At 41.1% G+C, this 11,690-nt stretch overlaps 1 protein-coding gene across 6 annotated transcripts in view; it reads left to right on the forward strand.

Moving 5' to 3' along the window:
* The window catches only part of ZNF391 (zinc finger protein 391), an 83,173-nt gene that overhangs the window by 18,773 nt on the left and 52,710 nt on the right, over positions 1-11,690 (forward strand). For 4 of the 6 annotated variants that reach the window (XM_054490590.2, XM_054490589.2, XM_063665898.1 and 1 more), the window contains 2 exons: positions 6,084-6,192; positions 6,933-11,673. In XM_054490590.2, coding sequence (XP_054346565.1) covers positions 7,011-8,087 — 1,077 coding nt within the window. In that variant the 5' untranslated portion in view covers positions 6,084-6,192; positions 6,933-7,010 and the 3' untranslated portion in view covers positions 8,088-11,673. Of the gene's footprint in view, positions 1-6,083; positions 6,193-6,932; positions 11,674-11,690 lie in introns of those variants that run through there. The other 2 variants (XR_008503051.2, XR_008503050.2) reach the window with 1 other exon arrangement.

The raw sequence follows: 11,690 nt of genomic DNA on the forward strand, positions 1-11,690 counted from the left end.
TTGTGTAAAAGTGTGTGGTACCTCTCCACCTCTCTCTTCTTCTGCTTTTGCCATGTGATGTGCCTGATCCCCCTTTGCCTTCCACCATGAGTAAAAGCTCCCTGAGGCCTCCCCAGAAGCTGAGCAGATGCCAGCACCATGGTTGTACAGCCTGAAGAACTGTGAGCCAGTTAAACATATTTTCTTTATAAATTACCCAGCCTCAAGTATTTCTTTATAGCAATGCAAGAATGGCCTAATACAGCAAATTGGTACTGAGGAGCTGGCTTGGCTATAAAGATACTTAAAAATGTGAAAGGAAATTTGGAACTGGGGAACAGGCAGAGGGTGGAAGAGTTTGGAGGACTCAGAAGATGGGAAGATGAGGGAAGGTTTAGAATTTCTTAGAGACTGGTTAAATGTTTGTGACAAAAATGCTGATAGTGATATGGACAGTGAAGTCCAGGCTGACAAAGTCTCAGATGGCAATGAGGAACTTATTGGGAACTAAAGCAAAGGTCATGTGTGCTATGCCTTAGCAGAGAACTTGGTTGCCTTGTGCCCCTGCCGTAGGGATCTGTGGAAGTTTGCACTTCAGAATGTTGATTTAGGGTATCTGGCAGAAGAAATTTTTAAGCAGCAAAGGAAGATGTAGCCTGGCTCTTTCTAACAGTCTATCTGTCCTCAGATGTAGGAGCAAAAAAATGACTTAAAGTTGGAAGTTAAAGGGGAAGCAGAGCATAAAAGTTTGGAAAATTTGCAGAGGAAAAAAAAAAAGCTTTTTCGGGAGAGAAATTCAAGCAGGTCATGGAGCAGCCACTTGCTAGAGAGATTTGCATAACTAAAAAGGAGCCAAGTGCTAATAGTCAAGAAAATAGGAAAAAGCCCTCAAAGACATTTCAGAGATCTAAGAGGCAATGCCTCCCATCATAGGCTCAGAGGCCCAGGAGGACTTAAGGATTTCAGAGCCAGATCCTGGGTCCCACTGCCCTGCACCACTCCAGGAGGCTGCTCCTAAATCCTGGTTGCTCAGGCTCCAGCCATGGTTCCAGTGGGCCCAGGTACAGCTCAGGCTGCTGCTCTGGAGGGTAGAAGCTGTAAGCCTTGGTGGCTTCCATGTGGTGTTAAGCCTGTGGATATGCATAGTGCAAGAGTGAAGGAGGCTTGGCAGCCTCTGCCTAGTTAAGAGGATGTATGAGAAGGCCTGGGTGTCCAGGCAGAAGCCTGCTGTAAGGGGCAGATGTCCCTTTAGAGAACCTCTACTAGGGCAGTCAAGAGGGAAAATGTGGAGTTGGAGGCCCCATACAGGGTCCCCACTGGGGCACTGCCTAGTGGAGCTGTGGGAAGGGGGCCACCATACAGACCCCAAAATGGTAGATCCACCAGCAGCTTAGACCCTGTGCTTGGAAAAGCCACAGGCACTCAACAACCTGGGAGAGCAGCGTGGGGCTGAACTCTGCAAAGCCACAGAAGTGGAACTGCCCAAGGCCTTGCACCATTGTGCCCTAGATGTGGGACATATAGGAGATTATTTTGGAGCTTTAAGATTTAATGACTGCCTTGCTGTATTTCAAGCTTGAATGGAGCCTATAGCCCCTTTCTTTTGGCTGATTTCTCCCTTTTACAATGGGAGTGTTTACCCAATGCCTGCACCTCCACTGTATCTTGGAAGTAAATAAATTGTGATTTACAGGTTCATAGGTGGAAGAAATTCATCTCCAGATGAGACTTTGGACTTGGACTTGGGACTTTTGAGTTAATGCCAGAATGACTTAAGACTTTAGGGGACTGTTGAGCAGTCCCCTAAAAATACTGATTGTATTTTGCAATGTGAGGACTTGAGACTTGGGGGCCAGGAGCAGAATGATATGGTTTGAATATATGTCCCCATCAAATCTCATGTTGAATTGTAATCACCAATGCTGGAAGTGAAGCCTGATGGAAGGTGATTGGATCATGGAGGTAGATCCCTCATAGCTTGTGAGTTCTCATGAGATCTGGTGTGTAAAAATGTGGCATCTCCCTCCCTGCCTTGCTCCTGCTTTCACTATGTGATATGCCTCCTCCCCTTTCACCTTCCGTTGTGAGTAAAAGCTCCCTGAAGGCTCACCAGAAGCTGAGAAGATGCCAACACCATGCTTTTACAGCCTGCAGAACCATGAGCGAATTAAACCTCTTTCCTTTATAAATTACCCATCCTCAGGTATTTCTTTATAGTAATGCAAGAACAGCCTAATACATAGTATATACACATTAGTTGATTATAGATAATCTCATATCAAATTGGCACAGTTTAACAATCATTAAAATATTAATAAGCATGAGAGTGAACTTCAAATTGGCCATATCCAAGAACTCTGTCATAGTTCTTTCTCTTGTCAGGATATTCTGCCTACTTTTAGATATCCTATATTTCAGGGTTCTTCTAGTGAGACAATTTGCAAAAATCTTCAAATTTTGGATCTCCCTGGTTTCATAATGCCTCCAAAAACTAAATATTTCCTAACAATCTCTCTTCTCCAGAATGGGATATAGTATTTAATAATGTAATAATATTCCACTAAGTACAACATTCCCATTAGTTCTCATATTACCTTATGGCAGTATGGGTATTCTCAAATCTTCAGAGACTTCTGTTGGGGACAAGAACTTTTGCTTTAGTAGCTTTAGAGGCTTTGTAATTTACCTACTGGGAGATGCAATATTCATCTGTCATGTAACTGTCAATATTTTAGTTCCACTGCACTAGAGAAGTATTTCTCTACCCTTCAGACCTACCATTCCCTTTACTATTCTGAAATAAAATTCATAGATAATACTACCTACCTACCTATGAAATAATTTCAAAAATATCAATATGTTACCTTAACTATAATATGAAGGAGAAGGAAAAGGAAAGTGATTTATAATAGAATAATATGCATTTCAGCATGTAAATGACTGGATGAAATAGGTGCTTACACCTATTAGAATCACTGAATACAACTACAAATGCAGCCTGATTTATGAATTATATTTGTGAATCTAATACCATAAGTGGTTTTATTTCCCTGAAATGATGAAAAATTCCTAGTAACATTGAAACAAAAAATGTATATTTTGGCTGGACGTGGTGGCTTATGCTTGTAATCCCAGCACTTTAGGAGGCTGAGGTGGGCAGATCACTTGAGCCCAGGAGTTTGATGCCAGCCTGGGCAACATGGTGAAACCCCATCTCTACGAAAAAAATTAAAAGTTAGCCATACATGGTGGTGTGTGCCTGTAGTCCCAGCTACTTAGGAGGCTGAAGTCAGAGGATCACCTGAGCCTGGAGAGGTCAAGGCTGCAGTGAACTGTAATTGTACCACTGCACTCCAGCCTGGGTGATAGAGTGAGACCCTGTCTCAAAAAAAGAAAGAAAAAAAATGTATATTTCCTTGATTTTCCAATACATATAAAAGCTATGCAAAATACTTTGTATGTATGCATAGAGTGTTACTAGGTTTTAGTTTCAGGTAATTATTAACAACTTTTTTGAAAGTCAGGTAGGATAAATGACAGTTCTTTTTTCTGCAGGAATGTCTATCATCCCTGGCCCCCATTAAATTCTAATAGTACTATCCAATCATTGTGACAACCCAAAATAACCTCACAAATTCCCCAGAGTCTCCCTAGGATGCCATCTTGAGGACCACTGTAATAAAAGAGAGAGGTTATAGTAAACTGACAATAAAATAATGTGTTAGGCCATTCTTGCATTGCTATGGAAATGAAATACCTGAGACTGGGTAATTTATAGAGAAAAGAGATTTACTTGGCTCACAGTTCTGCAGGCTGTGCAAGCATTGCTCCAGCATCTGCTTCTGGTGAGGGCCTCAGGAAGTTTCCAATTATGGTGGAAGGTAAAGGGGGAGCAAGCATGTCACATGGTAAGAGCAGGGGCAAGAGACAGCAAGGGAGGGGAGGTCCCAAACTTTTAAGCAACTAAATCTCACATGAACTAACTGAGGAAGAACTCACTTATCACCAAGGAGATGCTGCTAAACCAATCAGGAGGAATCTGCCCCCATGATCCAACTATCTCCCACCAGGCCCCACTTCCAACATTGGGAATCAGATTTTTTTCTTTTTTTCAGGGGAGGCTGGGGAGGAATCACATTTCAGCATGAGATTTGGAGGGAACAAACATCTAAACCATATCAAATAACAATGGAGGAGCTTAAGGATCTGAGCTACAAGAATGGAAGCCAGCCAAGGTAGCAGTAAGGCAAATTCCTATTAAGGAATGTTGGCATAATAAAATATGCAATTGGATCTTTTTTTTTGTGAGACGGAGTCTCACTCTGTCGCCCAGGCTGGAGTGCAGCGGTGCGATCTCGGCTCACTGCAACCTCTGCCTCCCAGGTTCAAGCAATTCTCCAGCCTCAGCCTCCCGTGTAGCTGGGATTACAGGCATGCACCACCATGCCCAACTAATTTTTCTATTTTTAGTAGAGACGGGGTTTCACCATGTTGGCCAGGCTGATCTCGAACTCCTGACCTCAAGTGATCCACCCGCCTCGGCCTCCCAGAGTGTTGGGATTACAGGCATGAGCCACTGCGCCTGCCAGCAATTGGATCTTAATGTGAGATTCTACAATAAGAAATTCTGACTCCTGCATCAACCCAGTAGCAGGGCTTTTTATCTTCCCTGTTTTCAGTTGAAAGGCATGTTCTTGGCAAAGCTGAACACAGACAGCATCATCATGTTATGTTACTTGAGGTTCTCCATGCGTGGCTTCTTGGCACATATCCTCCAAGGCTAACCTCCACATCTGAGAGGTCCCAGTCTATGAGAAAGGAAAGATTTTTATGAAGCCAGATTAACTCCCTAATCTCATGGATATCAAATTATGCTGTGAGCAGAAATATTTGGGGAACTGTTATACAGTTCATTGCCTCCTTTAATACACAAGGACTCCAAGTGAATTAACAAGAGGAGGGGTTAAACAAGCTTTAATGAGGAAATTTAGAGTCCAGAGATGGGCAAGAAGAAAAGGCACAGATTCCCAGATCTTCATATTTTCCTGACAAAGGCTGCTGGAGCCAGGGTACTCTGCTGGACGCTCTGATAGGTTGATGTTCCAGGAGAGGTCCTTGCTGCCCTGTTGCTCTCCCTTCTTATAATACAAGTGGAAAACAACATTGTCAGTGTGGACATAAACACACTACTTGGTGCCAGCCAATATGAATGTGAGGTGTTTGCTTTTTAAACAAGAGTTGGCCGGGCGCAGTGGCTCACGCCTGTAATCCCAGCACTTTGGGAAGCTGGGGCGGGTGGATCACGAGGTCAGGAGATCGAGACCATCCTGGGTAACACAGTGAAACCCCGTCTCTACTAAAAATACAAAAAATTAGCCGGGCGTGGTGGTGGGCGCCTGTAGTCCCAGCTACTCAGGAGGCTGAGGCAGGAGAATGGTGTGAACCTGGCAGGCAGAGCTTGCAGTGAGCTGAGATCGCGCCATTGCACTTGAGCCTGGGCAACAGAGCGAGACTCCATCTCAAAAAAAAAAAAACAAAACAAGAGTCATCTGGGAAAGCTAGCTGTCTAGTACCTGGGAAGCTTGAGATCTTTGGTAAGTTTCAGCCCCTCTGTAGAGAGAAGGGGCCTCCTGTCCTATGGAAAGCTGAGTTTCAGTTTTATACCCGCCTGCTGTGAGAAGAATGTTAAGGGGCAGAAGATAGTCCAAGTTAGCACTTTGTTCAAGCAACCTAGACTGTATTTCTAAGGCTCTTTCTGGACATTCAACTTGTCAAGTCACATGAACGTATTAAAATACAAATGCCTGGGTCCCATCAGACTTGCTAGGTCCAAAGCAAGGTTTAGATATCTGGAGTAACAAGTGTCATAAGTAATTCTGATGTGTGTGTGTGTATGTATGTAACCTGTGTGTGTGTATGTAACCCATCTTTTGGCATCTAATTTTAGTCCCTTTCAGAGACTCATTTTCTCCAGCGCCTCCTGCCATAGACCCTGTGAAAGCTCACGCTACCTTTTCTATAGATAAAAACACTGAGATTGAGCTCTGAATAGCTCTGTGTCTTCAGCACCAGCAGCCTTGTGTTAAATCATTTCTAATCTGCAGGAACCCCAGCATGTTAATTGAACTTGATCACCCAGTTGAAGGAAGAATAACAGTAGATGTTGGATCTTCAGGAAGCTGAAGAGGGCAGTGCCCAGAAATACCTGTCTAGGTGAGTAGTGTCATAAGAAGACCACCAATTTGATGTGGAGAAGATAAGATCTAGTCCAAGCCCTTGCAATTTGTTGAGTCATGTAGGCAAGTGACTCAATCTGTTTTCTATCTGTCAGATGAGTGGGTTGGCCTAGATGATGTCTAAGTTCTGCTAAATCTCTGGTAGTCTAGGACTGTAGACTTCTTTAGAAGAATACCTAAAGTATAATAATTGGAAGAAGAGTTGAGAGGCAAATGGGGATAGCAGTGTGGTAGTTACTATTTCTGAAATTTTTATTCTCTTTCAATCCCAGGAAAATGGTTGCATTCAAGCTTGATCAAGTCATCTTTCTTTTTTCCATTTCTTTTTTCTACACTTGAGAGTCTTGATTCTTCTCATCCTTCTCCTTGCTCTCATTTTCCATGATTAATCAACTACCATAATAGGTCATTTTACCATTTAATCCCCAACTCTCTGTCATCAGCTGGTACACCTGCTCATTTCCATTTGTTTGGGTTAGCATATTACCCAATAACTGTTTCCATATTTCTTGATGTCTCTGTGTTCACCATGCCCACTGCAAAAATTCTGCCTCTTATCTTCTGGCTTTGTTCTCCTCCAGTATCCTTTTTTGTTTACTCCTCATATAAAGTTGCTAGTATGCATGAATTCAAATTAGTTGTCTTTTCTCTACTGGTTTATTTTCTTTGCTCTCCACAGTAGACACAGATGACATTTACACTTTAAATGTCTTTCAGATAGGGGGATTTGAACTGAACCAAAGCATCAACACCAATCAGACTGTTTCCAAAGAACTAGAGTTTTCAGGGTCAGCAATGGAAAGCCTCAGAGGGAATACTGCTCAGGGTCCTACAAATGAAGAAGCCTATAAAAATGAAGGCCAATTATCAAGGCAGACAAAATGTCCTGCACAGAAGAAATCCTCTTTTGAGAACACAGTGGTCAGAAAAGTGTCAGTGACACTCAAAGAAATTTTCACAGGGGAGGAAGGCCCTGAATTCAGTGAATTTAGTCTAAGCCCAAACCTTGATGCACAACAGAAAATTCCAAAGGGAGATGGATCCCCAATATCTAGGAAAAACTCCAAAGATAATTCAGACTTAATTAAACACCAAAGACTTTTCTCACAGAGAAAATCTTGTAAATGCAATGAATGTGAAAAAGCCTTTAGTTACCAATCAGACCTTCTTGTACACAGTAGAATTCATGGTGGAGAAAAGCCTTTTGAATGCAATAAATGTGGGAAACCTTTCAGCCGAAGTACACACCTTATTGAACATCAAAGAACTCACACTGGAGAGAAACCTTATGAATGCAATGAATGTGGAAAAGCTTTTAGCTGGAGCACACATCTTAGTCTACATCAGAGAATCCATACTGGAGAAAAACCATATGAATGTAGTGAATGTGGAAAAGCCTTTAGCCGAAGCACTAACCTTAGTCAGCATCAGCGAACTCATACTCAAGAAAGGCCTTACAAATGTAATGAATGTGGGAAAGCCTTCAGTGACCGTTCAACCATAATTCAGCATCAACGAATACACACTGGAGAGAATCCCTATGAATGCAGTAAATGTGGAAAAGCTTTCAGTTGGATCTCATCGCTTATTGAACATCAGAGAACACACACTGGAGAGAACCCCTATGAGTGCAGTGAATGTGGGAAAGTGTTCTGTCGAAGCTCCTCTCTTACAGAACATCAGAGAATCCACACTGGAGAAAAGCCCCACAAGTGTAGAGTGTGTGGAAAGGGCTTCAGTCGAAGCTCATCCCTTATTATTCATCAGAGAACTCATACCGGGGAGAAGCCATACAAATGTAATGACTGTGGAAAAGCCTTCAGTCAGAGTTCAACTCTGATCAGACATCAGCACCTTCATACTAAAGAGTAATAGCTGAGCTTTTATTAATGTTAGCACAGGAACACATATACCTAGCACAGGAACCTCCCACCACTGAAATATATATATAATTCAAGTATATATATACTTGTTCTAATTTTCTTTTATTAGATACCTATACCCGTTTTAAGCTTTCATTCGTTCTTTCCATCCATCCTTCTTTCCTCTCCCCTCCCTTCTTCCCTCCTTCCTACTTTTTCTCCCTCCCCCTGTTCTTTCTTTCTCTTTTCTCAAATAAGTTCACAATAAAACAAAGGGATGACTCAAAAAACTTAACATATGAAATCTAATATTCTGAAGGACTCCAACTTTAGAGTATAAAGCTACCTGACACCTAGTAGTTTCTCTGCTAATCTGTTCCATCAAGCGTGGGTCCCTGAACCACCAGGTTATCCTCTGTTTTCTAACCACATCAGCCCCTTCACATGAAGAGAAAATCCTGTGTGTGTGTCTTCATACTTGCTGGCTCTACTACCAGAAGAGAGGGATCTGGCTTCAGAGCAGGACTGAAAACTTCTCACCAGTCTGGGGATAATAGTGTTGAGGCAAATTCATTCTCTTAACTTGCAAAGACAGATTTTTCTCATCTTTCTCCTTCTCTCACCTTTTTTGCTGTAGCATTTTTCCTCAAAGTATAACTCATTTTTTTACTAATGCCTAAACTAATCATAGTGTTATTTTATCACATTTTTACCAACAAAGTTCTAAAAATCCTGGAGACATTCCTCCATGATCTTGGGGAAAAAAGTTGCCAAATGCTGTGCTGTTTTGTTTTGTTTTTTTTTTAATTTTCTTTCATTTACAGACTTCATGAAACTTACATTCTGTGGCTTTGACCCTCACCAATCTTGGAAGATTGATCTCTCAAGGACAAACCCAGTGCCTGTTTCTCAGTTCTTTTTCTACTTGACATTTGCAGAATTGGCACTTTTTGCCACTGTTATGCCTTAAAGCTTGAGCTTCTTTCAGGATCCATGATCCTGTGCTGATCTACATTTTTCCTACCTCCAAGCATTTCTTTGATTGTCAATGATCAGCTCTGTGATTTGGGGCAAGGGTTAGGCCAGAATAATCTCATTTTATCAAGTTATAAAACTTGAGGTAGTGCAACTAGATTATACACTTCTTGAAGACAGAAATCTTGGTTTGTTTGTTGTTTTATTTTTGAGAGAAGGTCTTGCTCTGTTGCCCAGGCTGGAGTGCAATGGCACAATCATAGCTCACTGTAGCCTTGAACTCCCGGGCTCCTGCCACAGCCTCCTGAGTAGCTAGGGCTGCAAGTGTGTACCACCACACCCACAATTTTACAGTTTTTTTGTGGAGACAGGATCTCACTATATTGGCAAGGCTGGCCTCCATCTCCTGAACTCAAACAATTCTCCCACCTCGGCTTCCGAAAACACTGACATTACAGGTATGAGCCACCACACTTGCCAGAAATCTTGTTTTTGATTGATAAAAACATCACAAAGTGCCGAGTAGACACTAAATGCCCTGTAATTATTGCTCACTGATTCCTCTTTATCTGTGATCAATCAACTTGACTTTATTTGATATAGATTAATAATTGATTTCTTTCTCTCTTTCTACTGCTGCTTCCAAGTTCTTGGTACCTCGTGCTTAGATAACTAAATTGATCACTGTTGACTCACTACCATTATCTAGCTCCTTACTAAACTACTGCTTTGTTAAAAAAAATAGTCTACAGTTTCCCAGTGACCTCTGCCCCAAATGTAAACTTCTTTAACCTAAAGGTCTTTCATAGTTTGATCTACTTATTTACTTCCTTTCTCTTCTCAAAAATAATACATGTGGGCAGGCCTGTTTTTTGTCCCTACTATACCCTCTTATCACACTTTGCTTCTTTTCAAACTATTCCTTGACACTTTTATGTGTCCTACTTTCTTCGTTGTATTCCAGAAACCCTATCCACCCTTTTTTAAAGGCCACGCTCATATCCTGACTCTCTGACACTTTCAGTCCCCTGCCTTCTTAGAAATCCTTTGTAGTGATGGTTTGCATTATTCTCCTGTATTAGACACCTTCTTTACTGTTTTCTGGTTCTTTCACAAGTACTTTTTTACATAAGCTGTTTTGAAGTTGTAAATCATCCTAAATCTTTTATAAGCCTCATATAATACATAGTACAATGCCGGCCTGGACTCTAGTTTTAATCTAAATGCATAGGGTTTAATTTAGCAGCATAATCTTTTTAGTCTTTTGAATGATGAGGTAACCTCATAGGTATTTTGGCCCATTTTGTTTTTCCTTGAATTACATATATAACTGACTATTTAGACTGACTCCTTTAGATCTCCTGGGATGCTGACCTCTTGGCTTTCCAATTCATTAGACTATTGTAAAGAATAAGTGAGTTCATTTATGTAAGGTAGTAAAACAGTGCCTGACATAAAGTAAATGCTCAATAAATTCTAATTGTTATGATTCTACTGATTCACATCTGCCTATAGCTTTTTATTTTATTCCCTGCAGAGCCTTTAACTTCATTACTAGAAATGGAAAACTAGGATCACAATCAAATAGCTAGAAGGTATTTCTTTTATCATAATAGGCAATAGCTATTTTATTATAACTCCATTGTGTGTAAAAAATGACTCAAGATGGCAAACAAGATACAGTAAAATAAACACATACAAATGAGCACTAGGAGATCAGAACAAGTTATTATAACCTACACAGGTAGTCAGTTAGGGATACAAACTGAGCATTCTGGCAACCAAAATGAGAAGGTCATTTGCTTACATTGTTTTAGAAGGAAAAAAAATGTCCATTCTTCAAGGAAAACAAAAGTTTTCTAATACTTAGAATTAAGATGAATTACTCCATTGGTCTTCATGTAATTATACAATGTCTTTGATATAAAAAAATTTATATTTCATAACACCTAGTATACAGCAGTTTCTCTGGTGAATAAATATTTAGTTTATAGTAGAAAGTCCAGAAAGGCAGATGTGAAGATTGTTCTTAGGATGGACTGAGGTTCGCAGGAGCAGGGGGTAGAGTATATTAAGTAATGAAATATTTACTGGTACCAGAAGAAATGCTCTTTGTAGATATTTGAGTACAGTTATGCACCACACAAGGACATTTTGGGCAATGATGGACTGCAGAAATGACAGTGATCACATAAGATTATAATGGAGCTGGAAAATGCCTATTACCTAGTGACATCATAGCACAATTATATGTTTGTGGTGATACTGGTGTAAACAAACTTACTGCACTGCCAGTCATATAAAAGTATAGCACTAAAGGCCTAGTGTGGTGGCTCACACTTGTAATCCCAGCACTTTGGGATGCCGAGGCGGGTGGATCACCTGAGGTCAGGAGTTCAAGACCAGCCTGGCCAACATGATGAAACCCCGTCGCTACTAAAAATACAAAAATTAGCTGGGCGTGGGGGCTCACGCCTATACTCCCAGCTACTTGGAAGGCTGAGGCACAAGAATTGCTTGAATCTGGGAGGCAGAGGTTGCCGTGAGCCAAGATCATGCCACTGCACTGCATCCTGGGCAACAGAGTGAGACTCGGTCTCAAAAACAAAAACAAACAAACAAAAATAGCACTATGTAG

This window comes from Pongo pygmaeus, chromosome 5 (genome assembly GCF_028885625.2).
Source record: "Pongo pygmaeus isolate AG05252 chromosome 5, NHGRI_mPonPyg2-v2.0_pri, whole genome shotgun sequence".
NCBI classification, from domain to species: Eukaryota; Metazoa; Chordata; class Mammalia; order Primates; family Hominidae; genus Pongo; species Pongo pygmaeus.